Below are 19,525 nucleotides of genomic sequence, written 5' to 3' on the forward strand. Positions count from 1 at the left end.
GCACCCCACGTTTAATGAGGGGTTTATGTGCTTTTAGGAGCTTCTCCATGTTGAGTCCCTAGAAGATAACACAGGGGCTTTTAAATGCGCGCTAACGTAGGTGTTTTCAGCTATATAAAAATAGTCTCTGGTATCCCCAGAACGTGTCTGTATAATTTCAGCTTAAAATACACCACAGATCTTTCATTATGTGAACATGGCCAATTTTGTCTGTAATAATAATTGCGCTGTTTTTGTGTGCGTTTCTTTAAATGCAAAGAAAGCTTCTGTTCCCCTCCCCGTATGCAAAGTAGGGGCTAGAGCGGTTGCACATGTGCTTTGGACTACATCAAAACATGTGTTTCTGGCAGAAAGTTAAACTACGCACTCATAAGGTGGAGTCTGTGAGCGGTTACGGTTGGGGTGTAAACAATGTGACATCACATTGATAGGGGATCTGACACTGGCGACTCATTTTCTGCTAGAAACACATTTAAAAGAATTTTTTTTTCTTTAAATATGAAATTGTTTGTGTCCTGCTGAATATTAAGGAGTCATATACATTTGGGATGACATGAGGGTACATTTTGGCAGATTTTTTATATTTGGATGAACTGTTTCTTCAAAAGTTGCAAAAATATTCAAAATGTATACATTTAAAAGAGTTGAGTTGTATTCAATTTTGAATTAAAACCATTTATTTGTTGTATTTTTTGTAAAGACCGCAAATGCTCAAGCTAAAATGCCATCTTTCAGCTCCCTTAATTAAAAAAGAAAACATCTTGCAGTGTTCTTGTTTTGTCTCAATATGCACACCAGTATTGTTTTTTGTAAGGTATGTTTGCAAAAACGACTTAAATGCCATAATAAGGCCTAGTCGTGGATTAATCTAAAACCTGTCTGGGAAACTTCCCCTAAGTGTTTCATTAAGGACATCACTACCTTTCAACAATGTACTGTATACAGTGGATTGCTGAGAATGGTGTATTGTATAGTACATCATTTGGTAACTTGTTACTTTCTCTGTAAATACGCAACAGGCTGACCCCTACTTTACTGTTGTTTGTTGAACTTCAGAAAGGGCCTCGCAAGCATTCACTCACAAATGAAAATTTCTGCCGTAGGCGGTGGTGATTGTTATCGCCATGGCAATGATAGGCAGCGAAGCATATCACTACTGAAACAAAGCTATGCATCCGTGATGATGGCTATCGAGCCAAATAACCCTCAGTTAGACTCATAGGACGAGTTGATAGGAGGGGAGCATTTTTGAGGTTGTTTGTGGTTAATAAAGATTGCTTCAGTGTCCACCACAGTATCAGACCGACTCTTTCGTTCACCAGATTTGTAGCTTGCACGATTGTTTATCTGAAGGTGTCGTCGTCATATTTGTAACCTTTTATTTGTTCACATTATAGTAGACTATGGGGCAGTTTCCCAGACAGAGTTTGGATTCATCTAGGACTAGGCCCTTAGTTAAAGTAGGACATTTAAGTTTTGCAAACATATCTTGCAAAAAACGATGGTGTGAATCTTGAGACAAAACAATGGAACTGATATATGTTCAGATATGTCAGTGAAAGATATTTTTAAATGAAGGCATCTCAAACATGCATTTTAGTCTGTGACCAGGATAAACCCTGTCTGGGAAACAGCCACTAAATGTGCAATTGTTTCTTGAACAGCAAATAGTTTAATTTTACAGTTTTATATTCACTCTTTGACCTCAATTAAATTGGGTGTTTTTCTGCAGTTACTTTTAAAACATATATACTGTAGTGGCTAAAAGTAACCCTTCAGGTTAGATGAAACCTATTAAAATATGAGGTACAAAATGGACAAATCATTTTAATGTATTTATTGGACAAAAGACAAAACGGAGAACCTGGGTTTTACTCAAATAAGTGCAATACACGGTAAAAAGCGAATCCTTGTTGCACTTAAACTTTTAAGTTTAATCAACTTGAATTATAATTAATTTCAACTTTCTTGACTAATGAGAAGTTGTTATAAATTTTAAAAAATAAATTCGAATTAGCTTAAGTTATCTCAATTTTTACAATTTTTAGCGTAGAATAACAAATAGCTTATAGGTCGCATACCTGTACATTGACTGCAATGTATGTTTTGTGTAATTTTTTGCCAAGCCTTCTTAAATTCTTCTTGGAAAACACCACTGCATCTCAACATTTTACTATGTTCTTACCTCAACTTGAATTAATACATCTATTTTCAATGCGTGCACTTCTAATCTTTGTACAGTGCGTCATGAATGTGTTAGCATTTAGCCTAGCTCCATTCATTCCTTAGGATCCAAACAGTGATGAATTTAGAAGCCACCAAACACTTCCATGTTTTCTCTATTTAAAGACTGTTACATGAGTAGTAACACAAGTAAGTATGGTGGCACCAAATAAACGTGAAAGATTTTTTTAAGCAGATAAAAAAATGAGAACTATATTGTGTAAAAGCACTTAGTTTGTAGCACTTTGACCTCGGGCACAGTATTATAATAATTATAATATTATAATAATTATAATCACTCCTGACTGTAGATATGTACACTACATGTCGCCTTGGCTACGGCAGTTCATTGGAACGAATGCGTCAAATAGAGCCGCCATCTTGAAACAGGGGAGCCCTGTAGGCAATGGTGTTACGGAAATAAAATCACCATAAATCGTCATGAATGCATGAATTTCTAGGTTTTCTTTTGGTTCATTCCACCAGTCAGACATGTATTTAGCATTGAGTCCAAAAAAAAATAAAAGTTTTGATATTATGAAAATCTACTTTTTCTAACTATAATGCATAGTGCTAGTAGGCCTAACATCCATACGCAGCACAAAAGTCCAGCATCGTCCATGAATTCGAAGTACAGGCAAAGATAGCAGCGTTACCTAGCTACTTCCTATGACAAGACCCCCGTTCCAGGATGGCGGCAGTTTTGACGCATGCTTAGGACCCCAAGGCGACATCTAGTGTATATATCTATGACTTCTGACTACTCCCCCTCTCACTCAAACTTCCGTCAATAGTACTGCATCCGAGGTTGAAGTGCTGCAAGTGCTTAAAGAATGAATGGGGCTAGGCTAAATGCTAACACATTCACGACGCGCTGTACAAAGATTAGGTCCATGCATTGAAAAAAGATAGGTGTGCGTTGATTCTGGGTTGAGGTAAAAACATAATAAAATATCAATGGTGTTTTCCTTTAAAGGAATGGTCTACTCATTTTCAGTGTTGAACTGTGTAGTTGCCTTGGCTTGGAATTGTTGATGCGTCCCTCTGTCATCTGTGTGCGTGCACGTAAGCGCTGGAGCGCGCTGCGACACTTTGATAGCATTTAGCTTAGCCGCATTCATTCAATGCTACCATTTAGAGATAAAGTTAGAAGTGACCAAACACATCAACGTTTTTCCTATTTAAGATGAGTAGTTATACGAGCAAGTTTGGTGGTACAAAATAAAACGTAGCGCTTTTCTAAGCGGATTTAAAAAAGGAACTATATTTTATGGCGTAATAGCACTTTTGGGAGTACTTCGACTCGCCTGAAAAGTCCGCTCCCCTTCTCACTCTCATAATGGGAGAGGGAGGGTGTTACTGCGCCTACTTAAATAGGAAAAACGTTGATGTGTTTGGTCACTTCTAACTTTATCTCTAAATGGTACCATTGAATGAATGGGGCTAAACTAAATGCTATCGAAGCGTCGCAGCGCGCTCCAGCGCTTACGTGCACACACACAGATGATAGAGGGATGCACGCCCGCCGACAGGGGGGGACAAATGGGTCTGTTGTCCCGGGCCCAGGATGAAGGGGGGCCCAGAACTGGAACCTATGGAATAATTCAGTGTTTTCCATACATTGATTTATCTGCCATAGAATCAATGAGAAGAGCAACATCAGTACAGCCTCAATGTAAATATATGATGATTTTGTCAGATGAGGGTGCGTTTTTAGCAGCAGTTAAAGAAAGAGCTGATTGGATTTACATTGACATTAACATACATTAAAAATGAGTCACTGGGTTGTTACTGGGTCCTGTTTAGTCACTATTTTATAGACAACAGAACAAATAATATGTAAAAATAGCATTCAGTTGTGTTAAAATGCAATATAATGTGACAGATTACAGAGTAAAACACGACGCAATGACGGCACATGTATGCTAATCGGGGTGTGACGTAATCGCCGCCACAGTCTCTCAAAATCCTGTGGGAAACACTGCAATTGTTAAAAAATAAAGAAAATAGGCATATTTGTGGAAGAAAAATCTAATACAGTCACCTCCATAAATATTGGAACAGAAGCACATTTTGTGTTGTTTGAGCTGTTTACCAAAATGTATTCCAATTACAGTTATGATGGTTTTTCTTTATAATGGAGAGGATAATGCGATCATCCACCACTGTTATCCCATTTAAGGGTGGTTTCCCGGACAGGGATTAGCTTAATCCAGGACTAGGCCTTAGTTTAATTAGGAAATATAACTAGTTTGAACAAACATGCCTTCCTAAAAACATTACCTGTGTGCATTTTGAGGCAAAACACAGGACACTGATGTATTTTTTAAGATATGTAAGTGCAAGTTGTTTTCAGTTTGGACAGCTCTTAAAAATGTTTTAGTCTAGGACTAATCTAATCCCTGTCTGGGAAACCACCACAGGACATACAGGATTTTAATGTTGATAGGCTCACCACTGTGTTGTTTTTTATCTGGATGTGCCAAATTGTTGATGTGGCCACTCTTAATGTTCCTGCCATCTCTCTGATGGATTTGTTGTGTTTTTGAAACCTAATTATGGTCTGTATCACTTGCATGGAGATGTCCCTGAATCAAATGATTTGGGTTCACAGCCACAACTTCCAAATGCAACTACCACACTTAAAATCAACTCCAGACATTTAACATCTGTCATTCATGAGGAAATTATTTAACAAATAGACAATACCTGTCCATTAAACAGTTTTTAAGTCAACTGTCCCATTACTTTTGACCCCTTTAAAAGGGGGAGCTACATATTAAATGGCTGTAATTCCTAAATCCTTCAGCCATTATGGATGTGTGAATGCCCTCAAAATAAACTGTAACTATAATACATTTTGGTAAACAGCTAAAATAACACAAAATGTGCTTCTATTCCAATATTTATGGAGGTGACTGTATTTAAGATACATAAAAAACATTTTATTTGTTTTCTTCCTATACTTGAAATAGTGGTCAAGAAACCCCCCGCCCAACAGAAAAATGGTTTGGCCACTCATCAAAATTTTATGATGTCATTTGATTTGAAGTTCAGTACGCTCAAAAAATCTGGTCAGACTCAGCACAAGTCCGGTGCTCAGAAAAGAAAAGAGAAGAAGAAAATAGAGGTTTTCAAAAGAGGGGGTTGACGACGTTATATAAATAAAAGTTTTTTTGTGTCAGTATATAGTGTCAGTACTACATTAATGTATAATAATGCAATATTCGTGGGTCATGAATCTGATAATGCCAAATGTCTTGTTACCAGTAAAAAGTAGGAGGGCCGAGGGGCCCTCCAAGATTATCTTGTCCCGGGCCCAGGCAAGACTGTCGGCTGGCCTGGAGGGATGTGTCGGCAATTCTTGGTTGAGGTGGTGGCATGGTTTGGTGTTGAAAATGAGTAGACTATTCCTTTAAAGCCGGGCTTTGGTTTATACACCAAACACACGAATGCAACATTCATACAAAATTTTTAATGCATCTTTACTAAAATATATGAATAAAGGACCTATAAAGGTGTTCTTAATTTTTAATAAAGATGTTCAAGTCATTAACTTTGGCCACTACTGTATTTATATGTCCTTTATTACGAATAGTCAAAGTCTCTAAATGAACTCTCTTAAATGTAGCATATCAAAGGTGCTAGCAAAGTACATTTTCCACTATATATCCCTTTGAATGTTCAAACGATGTAGAACCGAAATGTTTTTAACTGATGATAGGTCATTTAGTATTGTGTCAGGCTGTGGTGCCGAGACTCTGGCACAGTTCGTCTGCTTGCGAGCGACAGGAATGTGTGTTCATTGGCTCAGTGATCCCCATGCTACTGAGAATAGGCGTTTGGCACAAGTGGCAGGAAAGTGGGCAGCTCATTAGAACCTCCATGCAGAACTGCTCCATTGAACCGCAACGTGAAAAAGCTCTCAGTTGTCCCTTCATTGAGTTCTCTAGGGATGCAGCACTTTGTGACCAACATGGTATGCGAGTGGAAACGGGCTCAATTTCTCATATTCTTTGGCTTGTTTTCAGGTCATATGCCCTTTAATCACAGTAAAAAGTTAAGTGACTAATTTGTAGGTTTTGGAGCCATAAAGTTTCCTTGCTTTTAATGAAGCCACTCTCCACTTTCTGTCTCTGCTCAACCTCTAATCCTCTTTTATAGTTTGATTTACTTGGTATTTAATTATGTGCATAAATTAAAGTATAAAGTGGAGGAAAACAATCATTTGCAACTTCCCAAATTGCTTTCGGTCTCATATGTTTCAATCATTCATTGTTTGCAGGATGAAGGACACCAGTCGTAAGAACAACATGTTTGCACCGTTTCGTAAGAACGAGCGGGATAAGCAGAAGCTCATAGACACTGTCGTCAAACAACTGAGAAATCTCATCGCTACCAACCAGGCCTGAGAATGCCAACGCACCCGCAGACATCCTAATGATCTGCCATCACCGGAACGTGGACATGCATTAGCAGACCAATAAAAACGACTTGTCCCTTATAATGTAAGCATGCACCTCTCCCAAAGGTGCGGCCAAATTTGCCATCCTGTGCCTGTGTGGTACGGTGTCCATTTCCAGCTTCAACTTGAGTCTTCCTATATGACTGCATACTGTAGGCATTCGGCTCACCTTTAGTTTCTTATAATAGGACTTTTATTCTGTCACACTAACTTCCTGTCACACAGTTGAAATTGCCATTACAAGTGCTAAAGCAAGAATTTTGTTTGCCTTTTTATTTAACTTTAAAACTAGTTACTCTGTATGGTGGATATTGTATTCCATCATTTGATGCAATGTTAAAAAAGAGGAGCACTAACTTATGAATGTTGCTTTTGTAGTCGCTTACACATGTAACATTCATATCTATGACGATATGAATCAGTGTTTTAACAGAGGAATCAAGGCTGCTTTTGCATTTAAGTGACTTTCCAGCACAGGGGAGTTCAGTTAATGCCCTCTTAGTTTTTTTTAAAATGTAAAGTAATTACACATGCAACTACCCATATTTAGTCTGTTACATCCAGGATATAATAATCCTAGGTTGATGTTATGTTTGATTCAAGACTGGCTTTCGGTTGAGTGGCAGCTTTGGAGGTGTGATTAGTTTAGTTGTCGCACACAAGCACATTTAAAATGAATTTAAATGCTTTTAGTATTTAAACAATGTCTTCCCATACCATCAATGTTTTTTTCTATATTTGGAATGTGGGTGCAATATTATGTTTAGTTGTTTAAAAAATTGATCTGAGGGTTTTAGGTGGCAATGATTGTTTAGTTTAAAGGGAGCTTTTCTTTTATTTTTAAAACTGTATTTGCAGGCTTAAAATGGACACAGAGTCATTAAAATGCAAAGGGAACTCTTCATATTTGTGCACAGAACAAATGCCATGTAGATTATTTTTTTGTGTGTGAGTATCTGTGCCTGCTCGCATTTGCTCCCAGTGTCGTTTTCTGGTTTCAGCTCTTCCTTTGTGTGCCTTGACTTATTCCATGCCAATAATTGATTATGGTGGTTTCCTCACAACCCCTGCACTTGGTCCGAGGAATGGACGGTGTTGGAGAGCACAAGAACATGCTGGCTTAACAGACAGCTGTGACGATACAGACTTTATTTTGAGAGGGATTGTACGCTGTACAGATTGATATATTAAACCACTAATGACTTATATTACAATACTAATGAATAAAACAAATGGCAACAGATATATTATAAACCAAGCAAGAATGTCTGAGACTTCTTTCATTTAAATGCTTTAATTGTTTGTAATTTTTGAAGTGACTTCTTATTTGGCACGCACAAATAATGCACATATAAGGTTTCACTTGCTTTTTGGGGCAGGGGATGAGAAATTTTAGTAACCTTCAACATGTTCTGATGCTCTCAAGCAATTACATCTATGCTCTGTAGCAGGGGTCTCCAATCTTTTATGGATAAAACAATCTGGAGGGCTACGTTTTTGATATAGTCTACTCAAAACTTTTTTCTTTTACTTGATTTTATTTTACTTGTTGATATGCTTTATCATTGTTTGGAATTTTAACATGCATAAAAGTAGCTAAGCTAATATAAAATATGTAATAAATACATATTAAAATTGAGGCTTTTATTAGAATGTGCTTTGGCGTGCACCATGTTGGAGACCACTGCTCTATAGCATCTATGAATACTGGACCTATTATAGTCTATGGTGAAATATGAGGATCTCAGATGCAAAAGCCGCTAAATGGGATAATGATATTACTGTAACTCCAAGCTCTCGGCATGTATTATACCTTCAACAAATACTTCTGCTTCAAATTCACTTAATCCCAGCCTCAGGCCACTTAGAAATAGTTTTTTTGGCAAAAATGGCCCAAAGATTTTTTTTGCAAAGTTCTGTACGTGCATTCAAGAATTGCATGAATGATGGTATGGATTTCGATTGTCGAACTGCACGTTTTTTACCTGGATAAAGAAGGTTTTCTGAATATGTAACTATATTGATTTTTTCCATTTATCTTTATTCAGAAAAGACAGTGAACAGATTTTTGCATTTACCAAGAAGGTTTTGCAGCAAAAGAGTCAAATTTGTTAAATATTAACAAAATTTTAAAGTGTTAAAAACACACTAAATGCACTGTCTCAGAATCCACCCATCTCTGTTATTATTATTGAAACAACACATTTTGTGTTACTTTTAACACAACTTGTGTTTTATTTTAACTAAAAATCAACAGGAAATGACACATTAGGGGCCCTATTTTAACAATCTAAGTGCATTGTCTAAAGCGCACAGCGCAACGTCTAAATGGGCGTGTCCGAATCCACTTTTGCTAATTTAACGACGGGAAAAATGGTTTGTGCGCCGAGCGCATGGTCGAAAAGGGTTGGTCCTATTGTAATGGGAGTATTTTGGGCATAACGTGCAGTAAACCAATGAGAGTCACAGCTCCCATCCCCTTTAAAAGCAAGTTGCGCTGGCGCTATGTCTAAACCCTATTTAGATGACGAAATTTGTAAATTGAAAAACTAAGCGGAAGAAGAAACCCAGTTTAAGATTAATGTTAAATAATTGTGTTGTTTTTCACTTGTATTGAAATTGTTATTTTGTTATTAAAACCTTTAAAACCCGTTTTCTTTTAGTCATGGAAGTAAAAAAGCAGGCTTGTAATTGCTTTAAATGTATGGTTATCCAATATCATCAAAAAATAATTTACAAGTATGTAAGATAAGGTTTGTACTCTAAAAATACTTTATTTGTAACAAACAGGAGATAAAGAATTTACAAACGGCTCTCCTCACGTTTCAGCACTTTGGACAGCGTTTTTTTAAGCAAAGAGTTTTTTTTAAGCATTACTTAAAATGTTTCTCATCTCACCATATCCGCAGGTACAGAGTCATAATATACAATAAATCCGTGAGGTAGCATTAAAAAAAAACATTTAAAAACAGATGCATTTGTTTAAAGCAAAACATTTATTTACTTACCAAGCTACAGTTGAAGCAGCTCTTTGCGCCTTCTAACGTCTCATAATTAGTCCTCATTTATGTCCAAGAGACTCAATAATAATCTTTTACATTCAATACTTTAATCTTTCATATTTAAAAGCATTTTTGTGCTGCTGCGCATTCATGTACAGTACTTTGTGATAAGCAAACCCGCGTTGTCCTCCCGTTTATAGGCGCATATTACTAATGCGCTCTTTAAATAACATAAAACACTATTGCGTCATTGACTTTAGACTTTAGACCAGGTTTTTGTTGGTCAATGGCGTAGTCTATTTATTTGCCTCAAAATAGCAACGCGCCAACAATGCGCCTGAACACACCTCGTTTTCAGACCAGAACGCCCATGGGCGCAAAAGGGGGCGCAAATGCATTTGCTATTTAAACAACGCGGCGCTAAACGTGAAAATTAGGGTGGAAACTAGCGAAAGACACTTGCGTCGCGCATTGCGCTGCATTGCGCTGGGTGTAAGATAGAGCCCAATGTGTTAAAATTACACATAATGTGTTAAAAGCTTAACACAAAAAGCTTAACACATTAACTTTCTAAGAGTGAACTAACTAATAACCTTTTCATTGCCAATAAAGTGAAATGACTGAACCTAAACATTAGAGCTTTATCAAAGATGCTAATTTGTCAGATACAATCGCAGGGTTTTGCATCTAAGCTCTTGAATATAGCTTTGCAGAAACTTTTAATTAAAATGATTCACTAAAGTGTGTATATTTGTATCTTAGAAGTCCAGCAATAGGGTTTGTTTATAAGATGTCACCCTTCATTTTGTTAAGCCAGACCCTCATAGTAAGTGGAAAGAACCACTCCAAATTGCAAAGGTAGTAGGGTTGTGTAGAGGTCTTCTCGGGTCCTAAAGAAATGTACCTGACCCAAATCACTTTTTACCCGAACCCAACGTGCATAAATAATTTTTATTTAAAGAAAGACCCGACCTGAGACAAATCCGAGAAAATTAGACCCGACCCGACTGGACCCTAATATAAATGACATCGATGTGTGTGCAGCCCCGCATGCACGCTAAAATGTTTATTCAAAATTGTTTGAAAGGTCTGAAATTACCTACCGCCAGCCGCACAATGTTTCAAGCACTCTTGGCAAACCGAGGAGTAGGCCTGTCACGGTAGCTACTTTTCGTAGGTCGGTTAATTGCCCCAGAAATAATGGCGATAGTCGATAGTATTGTCTTTTTAAGACCATTTTATGTCACTAATTAGATATGACAATAAAATGGCATAATAATTTTTAAAGAATATTAAGATAAAAAAATATGAAATATTATTAAATTGGAATGTAAGAAAAAAATATTCAGAATATTTAAAACATGAATAATTATGATAAAATATGCATTTCAATTTAAAACAGCTAATAGATTTTTCAGTATAAATCCCAGCTTCACAGTGTTAATTGCTTTAGACTCTCAAAAAACTACCGACGTCATGTTCTCCGAGGAGGCATTGGAAAACCACTTGATGCACACTTGCGAGATAGTTTGTGTCTTCTTGGGTCCGTTCTGCAAAAACACATTCATTTTCAAATTATCCAAGACCAAATGCCCCTAATATTATACCTGACCCGTGTTCAAGGCACACGTGAAACTTTAGACACAAACCTACTCTGGTCTCGGGTCGAACCTCGGGTTTTCAGATCTAAGTGGACTCGTGAAGACTACTACTATAGTGGTCAATGGTGGCTGACTATTAGATGAGTCTTTGGATAAAATTACCCCATGGTTTATAACTTTAATATTTTACAGACCTAGTAAACAACTTGTTTATTTCCACTCCATTGTTTTTCTCTCCTCATGGTGACGAATAAAACCTGCTGTATCCAATTCTGTGCGATCATGCAGTGATGTCTGCCCCCTGCCACCTCATTTATGACTGTGTGTGGAGAGCATCGCTGAACTGTGACCACACCACAATCACATTTTCCATGTCCACTTCTTCATCCTCTCGGAAGAGTCACCGTGGCCCTCCAGGACTGCGGATCCCCCACATGTTTGGCGAAACAAATCTTTTGAGGCTCACTTGAGCGCGACAGGCTTTTTGTCAGGGTTCAAGGACCGAGCGATGCCAGCTTAGAGCCGGATGATGAATCCTGCCTCCTACTGCCCATCTCAGTGCCTGTCTCCCACCCTCCAGCCCCAGGACTGAGGGCGAAGTTCGGAAGTTCTGGCAGCTTCGGGCCTGTTGAGCCAAATGTAAAACTGAAGATGAATTGTTTCTTACGCCCAGAGAAAAAGAACTTGCATGAATGATTTGTACTTTTGTCAACTAACCCATGGTGAAGGAATCTGACGACCCAGTCCTTTTTGGACAGATTTCTATGACGTTTAATCCTCAAGTCAAGCGTGTGCTGTTTTCTTCGGTAATTTAACCCTTTACATTACATTTGGTAGAAGCTGATCATGTCAGGAACTACTGAAAAAGTTTGCATACTAGAAATATTAAACCTGAAGAATAAGCATGGACCATGAATAACATTGGTGTTTGCATTGATATATTCACATTATTATTGCGATGATTTGCATGTGCAAGCATGTGAAGAAAAGAGTAGATAGAGAAGATGAAATATCTCTTATCATAATCAGTGCTCATGTTTGCATGTTGTTTAAGCAGAGCAAAAAAAATCACCAATGTCCTCAATTTGGCCATTACAAAGAAAAATAGGTGGGTGATTCTCACGAAAACTTGGTTTTAAAAATGTCAAGCATGAAAATGTAAAAATTGCTTAAATTTACTTTTTTTCCCACCAGACATTGAAAAACAAAGTCTGGAGTAAATGGGAACATTAATTTAAAAACTTTTACTTATCATTTAACACTTTTTGTAACATAATTTAAAAAATTAGTCCTAAAAAAATCTCATTACCGCAACAGTCAGAAAACATCAACACTGACATATTTTCAAAATGACATGACAAACCTGAAAGAACATAATTTGAAGATTCTGCACATGCATTTAAAATCAAAGTATTATGCTTCTATTAATTAAGTTAACATTTAATAAGCATCTGTTGCGGTAATGATAATCAAAATGTCGTGTAAGCATTCTGACAAGACAATATTTCAAATTAACTGTAAAAAATGATCTTACTTGGTAGCCATCTTGAAGTAACTGGTCCATGTGCTTGGTCACTCAAAATCAAACTTTATTAAAATTCTGTATGTGTGCTTAAACTGTTCTCAAAAAGTGTTGCGGAGGATGAGAACATCAGGCATGGACACATCATTTTCCTAATTTGTCTTCATTATTATTATACATGAATATTCAGTAAATATTTTTTCTGTCATCTAAAGTAGTCTAGCAAAACCTCCATTTATTTTTTTTCTTAATATTTTTGTGTTAATTTGATTAAATTACAACATAACGCATGTTCAAACACAGCCGGACACATTGCGGTAATAAGAATTTCAGCAGAAAATTAGATAAAATTTCCAATTATAAATTCTTATGTTGAAATCACACATTGTGCAAGGTAGAACACAGTATTGTGTTAATTCTGATGCTTTTTAATGTTACTATATTTCACATTTTAAAGCTAAAATCATTAGTGCCGTTGTGTTTCAATGGTTTCGTGAGAATCACCCAGGTGTGCATTGAATTTGTATTGTAAAATCGATATTACAAATGATCCATTCTTCACTGCAAAAAAGGATTCATTGAATTTAATCAATTTTCCCAAGGTAAGTGGTTGCAATCAACCCACTTAAGCTACATTTAAACAAAAGTTTTATATTTTACTTTGCTTTACTAATCTTTTTTGTTTAAATGTAGCTTAAATAAATTGATTGCAACCACTTACCTTAAAAAAATTGATTAAATTCAATGAATCATTTTTTTCAGTGTTGTATGCATATCAATTTGTAGAATATAGGATAACATAGCAGGCCTATTGTATCTGGGTACAGGATATGTCTCACCTACTTACATTTTGAAACAAGCAGCATTTTGTCAGTAAAAGTGTCACTTTTAGCAGATTACTTCCATTGGCAAACTGGAATGTTGTATTGTATATAGATCTGCAAAAACTAACATTTTTGGAGTCAGACACTGTTTTTACAACAATTGTGGGAAGTCCAGTTTTGCTTCCTGGAAAAATATATAACACTTTTATAACAATTCAAGCTGAAAGGAATGGTGGGGTGTAATTAGCATTCGTGACCCTGCCTGTGAAAATCCGGTGAAAAAGTCATTTTTTGTGATATATCGTTTTCCATATAAAATCATCCTTCACATTCTGTGAAGATATAACCTATATATCATTAATGTTGACTAAGATCATGTTAAAGGTTGAAGTCAATGACTGAGTGCTCCTAATCATCTATAGTTTATCAGACTTTAGTCAATACTGTATGTGCTTATGATTGCACATTTTACTAAGTGCAAGTTTTCACTGATTCCTCTGGCTGTGCCAAAATGCCGTCCATTAGAGAGAGACATTGATGAATGTATGTAGTGAAAGTGGCCATGTCCACAGCAGCATAGCTCAGGTGAGGTCACTGTCTCGGTGAACAAGTCCTGTCTCAGCATCCAGAGAAAAACAGAGATGAGCGAGTGTGTGTGTTTGGGACACGGACAACATCATAGCGTGCAGAAGAATGTGGAATATAATGTCCCTTAAGAAGTTGAACAGATGAAAGACCGTTTTACCGGCAATGGCAAAAGCAGATAGTACGCTCACCCACCGATCTTTGTCTCATACGGAAGCGAGGTAAAAATAACCTGCATGTTTATGAGCTGATGCTGGAAGTTATTGTTGAAATGTGTGCAAATGGGTCAGATAAAAAGCTATAGTAGGAAGAACAGCGACAGGACCCAGATTTGCATAGTGTCTGGGTTTATACCAGACTGATTATGGAAATAGTCATCTGGGTACTTATCTCAGCTTCTGTCTTTCAGTCTGTACACAGCGGTTTATCTAACAGCAGTCATGAAAGCTGTTTGATGTGGACAGTATACTATATTGAGAAGGCTACCCTTACGAAAATTAACCATGGTTATACTACAGTTAAAACCAAAAAACTATGGTTAGTGTAGTAAAACCATGGTTTTGCTGATAGTAATCAATACACCAAAAAAAAAAAAAAAACATGGTTACTACACTTTTATCACAATAAAACCATGGGTTATTTTCGTAAGGGTAAACTCCAACAAAATCTGACAGAAAAAGATTAATCTCCACATCATCAAGTCAGTTGTGAACAACATAAAAGCAAGCTGTCATTGTTTTAGATGCAACATGATCTCATGGAAAGTTGTGTTATATTCACGCAAAACTTTATCAATTTATTCATGTCCATGGCACAAAAATCAGCTTTTTCGTGACACTCGCACAAATTTCTATAAATAGTTTATTGTGTAGGTTGCACGACTTTCTTTTCGTGTCATTTTATTGTTTTCTAATAGTTTTTTTTCTATTTTCTTACCATTGTTGCTTGGGGTTGGGGTTAGAATCACTTTCTGTTACATTTTTAAATATCCTAACCCAAACCCCAACTCCAGGCGAGAATAGTTTTAAACGTGGAAGAAAAAGCAATACATAAAAGTATGAATTCTTTTTCGTGTCAGTCGCATAAATTTTTATAAATAGTTTCTCGTGTCCGTGGCACGACTTTCTTTTTCGTGTCATTTTATATATTGTTTTCTAAGTTTCTCCCTCTTTTATTATTGTCGCTTGGGGTTAGATTTGAGTTTTGGGTTAGGATGTACTTTTATGTATTGCTTTCTACATGTTTTTCTTCCGGTTTTAAACTATTCTCGCCTGGAGTTGGGGTTTGGGTTAGGATGTCTAAAAATGTAACAGAAAGTGATTCTAACCTCAACCCCATGTGACAATTGTAAGAAAATAGGGGGAAAAAACGAAAAAACAATACATAAAACTACACGAAAAAGAAAGTCGTGCAATGCACACAAAAAACTATTTATAGAAATTTGTGCGCGTGTCACGAAAAAGACATTAGTGCTCAAGAAAAACAGAATTTCATGCCATGGACATGAATAAATTGATCAAATTTTGTAACACGACTTTCCGTGAGATCAGTCTGTTTAGACAAACAGCAAATGCTTTGGTATAATCATGCAGATGATTATGTATAATTGTCTGCTGTTTGCTATTTTCAATTGATTACAGTATGTCATTTTCATCAAATACATTATACTGCTTTCTGTTGAATAGTCTTACACCTCAAAACATTTAGGAATTAGTTTATCGTACAAGTCATGTCATGCAAAATGGATGACCTTTGTGTTATAATCTGTTACCGTAAGCATGTTTTTCATAGTTAGTTTTTTTAGTCTTTTGTGAATGTGAACTGAATTGATAAGTTGCTGTCAAGTGAATCTTGAAATTTTTAGTACGAGAAAATTTTACATGTCTTACAGTCTACAGCTTTTCTAATTTAGATTACCTTTCTAGCCAGCTTTTATAATTTTGTTTGTAATTTTTTATTTGTACTGTAAAATATGATTTTTTTTCAAAATCTCAATGTGTGTAATTTGTTTACAGAAAAAAGGTGAAAATGTGAATTTGTCCACAGTTTACATCAGAAAATACTGACACACATAATTGTGTACGCTTGGTATATTGACAACATGGCTAAACATTTTGACTGTCCTGTTCATGAACAACCATCTCGATGGGACTGACATGTTTATAGACATAAAAATTTAGGTAAAGGCTTTTGCAGGACATCCATGATGTTGTGCAGTTTGTACAAATTGTGGCATTATTTTGCCAATTTTAAGAATGATTTGGGAAATGCACCAAAGCAATTAAAAAAACTGTAATAAGCTAAACAAAGCAAACATGGTGGGTTCTTCTACCTGGGAAAGGACAAAAGTGGTTTTACTTCAAACCCAGAAGACACTGATATTTTTCCTCTACTAAACATACAGTCCCGGCCAAGACAGATGTCCAACTTGGACAAATTTGTCTTTGCTTTTTATGAAAATATCTTATTAAGGATGTAAGAAAAACTTGAATCATGTTGCAATGATGTGCTCGGACAGCCCAGTCTCACGAAATTACGTACCTATAGTCATGTAATTTTTGGATTATTTTTCGTGATATCGTCACGAATCTCAGAGTTTTTTCATGTTGCAACCCTATATCACGCAAATACGTGACCACTTCACGCATGGACCAACGCGAAAATGTCACGGTTTGGCCGCGTTTGACATGAGCATGTCACGTTTTTCGTTTGTGTCACTTTCACGTTTTGGTTACTCAACTTTGTTGTCCTATTTTCAAACCATTTTCGCTTCGGCCTAGGGTTAGATTTGGTGCTTGTGTTATATGTCACTTTAAGTATTTGTCACTTTAAGTATTGGTTTATAAGATACAATACTTATTCTTTTATATTTTCTAAACTTTAACCAATTGGTGCCTGACGTTGGGGTTAGAGTTTGTTTAGGTAAGGATGTCATTTATGTAAATCTAACCCTAAACCGAAGCGACAATGGTAAGAAATTAGGACAAAACAGTTGAGTAACCAAAACGTGAAAGTGACACAAACGGAAAACGTGACATGCTCACGTTCAAACGCGGCCAAACCGTGACATTTGTCACGTATTTGCGTGATATTGGGTTGATCATATCACAAACTTCTTTCTACTTGTCATTGTCACATATTGGTTACTGTTTTGTCCTATTTTCTTACAGTGTGTCGCTTTGGTTTAGGGTTAGATTTACATAAAATGACATCCTTACCCAAACCAAACTCTAACCCAAATGCCAGGCAAAAAAGAAAAAAAATAGTATAAACGTTATGTGACATCCTAATGCAAAAACCAAATCTAACCCTAAACCGAAGCGAAAATGGTTTGAAAATAGGAAAGAAGCAGTTGAGTAACCAATACGTGACAATGACACATAAACAGAAATTCGTGATACGCTCACAAAAAAAAAACGTGTGCTTGGAGTATAAACGAAAGTCAAGGCCCAGGAGAAATGCTACAAAATATAAAGTGATGATCAACTCATATTAATAACAGATAAAATTGTAGTCAGTCTATGTTTTATTTTTCTGAAGCTTTTTGTTATTCTCTTAATTTTTTGGATATTTATTTTTGTATATTTTTGCCAAATTAATTATTATATGGCATTGTGGGGCATTAAAGAAAATTAGTTTTTTTTTAACCTCCTAAGACTCGAGTTTTGGTTTGTCTTTTTTTCAGATTTCTTCCAGCTATTTTGTGTTTAGGAAAAACCTATAAATATAACCAAATATTTTTCTTGGAACATTAAGCAGTGTATTTGTCCATGTTTGTGTACAACAGGCTCCAATTACACAGAATTAAGTATTATGGTGCAAACAACAAAAAAATAGGATGTCCATGTACAGGTATGTGGGTCTTAGGTCATCTAGGTCTTAGGAGGTTAAATAAATGTTTTGTCAGTAAAGAACCATTTTTTCTTTTGTAAAGTTGCAAAATCAACTGTTTACATACTGTAGTTTTAAAAATCTCAATAAATTTGAAGATCTAACAGGCAAAGATATCCCTCAAACAAACCATTCATCCAAAAGTGCGAAAAACGGGAGAGAGTGAAAGTGAGAGTGCGGCAGAAGATGGAGTGATGGTGGAGAGACAGCGAGCGCACGTTCTCCTCTCTTTCGATGAAGATGGATGGCGGCCCACCCTCCCTCTTTCTGTGCTACTGGGAGGTTATTGATGGTCTTCAGGAGTCAAAGGTTACGGAAACAAAACTCCGGCTTCCTCTGAGCTCTCTGTGTGTCCTCCCCTTCAGTCAAGGTGTTTGGGGGGTTCTGGGAGGGGTTTAGGCTTTAATTTGAACACTGACAGCGACACACACCCTTGTTCTTACACAGGCCCAAAGGGGCCAATCCATCATTGCTGTGAAGCGCCGAGGGTGTGCGGGAATGTCTGTTTGTGTGATTGGCAATTTATTGTCACATGGAGATGCTAATAGCGCTGGCCCGCACAAAGCCCGAGCGTAGTGGGGGTCATCATTGAGCCGTCCATCTCCATCCACCTAACCATTCAATCACTTCATCTTTAACTGTCTGTCTGGTGCACTGCTTGTATAGGAACGCTGTTTGCATGGTGAACCCACCACAAATAAAAGTACATTACACTTTACATATGGTACAGCTATTGCTGTAGGACACCTGAGATTCTCATTTTAAGTCTGCACATTTACTTTAACAAAATGTTTGACTTGCATTCCCTTTAAAGACAAAAACGGAGAGTAAATAAGGACCCTGTTTTGTTCTGACACCAATAAAAGTGTACTGGAAAACCTAAACCACATTTCATTCATCAGCTGAATGCATCCCATGCAAGACCAACAAAGGACCAGATACTGACATCCTTCCCGCTTCAGACCGAATCGGATTGAATAACTGCGTTGGAATGTAGTTGCTGGGAATGTGGTTAGATTAGATTGGACTCCTTTGGTTGTCAGATTCTTTTGGGTCCTGTTACTCTCCAAATGCTGATAGCTCTATTTTAGATACTTGTTCTGAAATGGAAACCTCCCCTTTAATAAATAATTTGATTCAGATGATGATCTCTTATGCCAATAATAAAGGGTAAGATGTCAAAACAGACCCGTTTAAGAGATCTTCCATAAAGGGAGCGTTTATAGCCATTCCTGGCTAAAATGACTCCACATGTTCTTAAATCAAGAATGGTTCAAACTATTCTTCCCTCCATCCAGGGCTTTACCATATCTTCTCCGTCCCAATCTTCAGTGAATCAATGCAATATTTATTTCTGGTGTCATGTTTGTATTATTTCTAAAGCATTCACTATAAAAAAAACCTCTAAAGCT

The 19,525-nt window shown here is 36.7% G+C and overlaps 1 protein-coding gene across 3 annotated transcripts in view; it reads left to right on the plus strand.

Moving 5' to 3' along the window:
• The window catches only part of exoc6b (exocyst complex component 6B), a 167,134-nt gene extending 159,177 nt beyond the window's left edge, over positions 1–7,957 (plus strand). For all 3 annotated transcript variants that reach the window (XM_055200381.2, XM_055200396.2, XM_055200390.2), the window contains one exon: positions 6,509–7,957. In XM_055200381.2, the coding sequence (XP_055056356.1) occupies positions 6,509–6,635 (127 nt within the window). In that variant the 3' untranslated portion in view covers positions 6,636–7,957. The remainder of the gene's footprint in view (positions 1–6,508) is intronic.
• The last annotated feature ends 11,568 nt before the right edge of the window (positions 7,958–19,525 follow it).

This window comes from Misgurnus anguillicaudatus, chromosome 21 (genome assembly GCF_027580225.2).
Source record: "Misgurnus anguillicaudatus chromosome 21, ASM2758022v2, whole genome shotgun sequence".
NCBI lineage: Eukaryota > Metazoa > Chordata > Actinopteri > Cypriniformes > Cobitidae > Misgurnus > Misgurnus anguillicaudatus.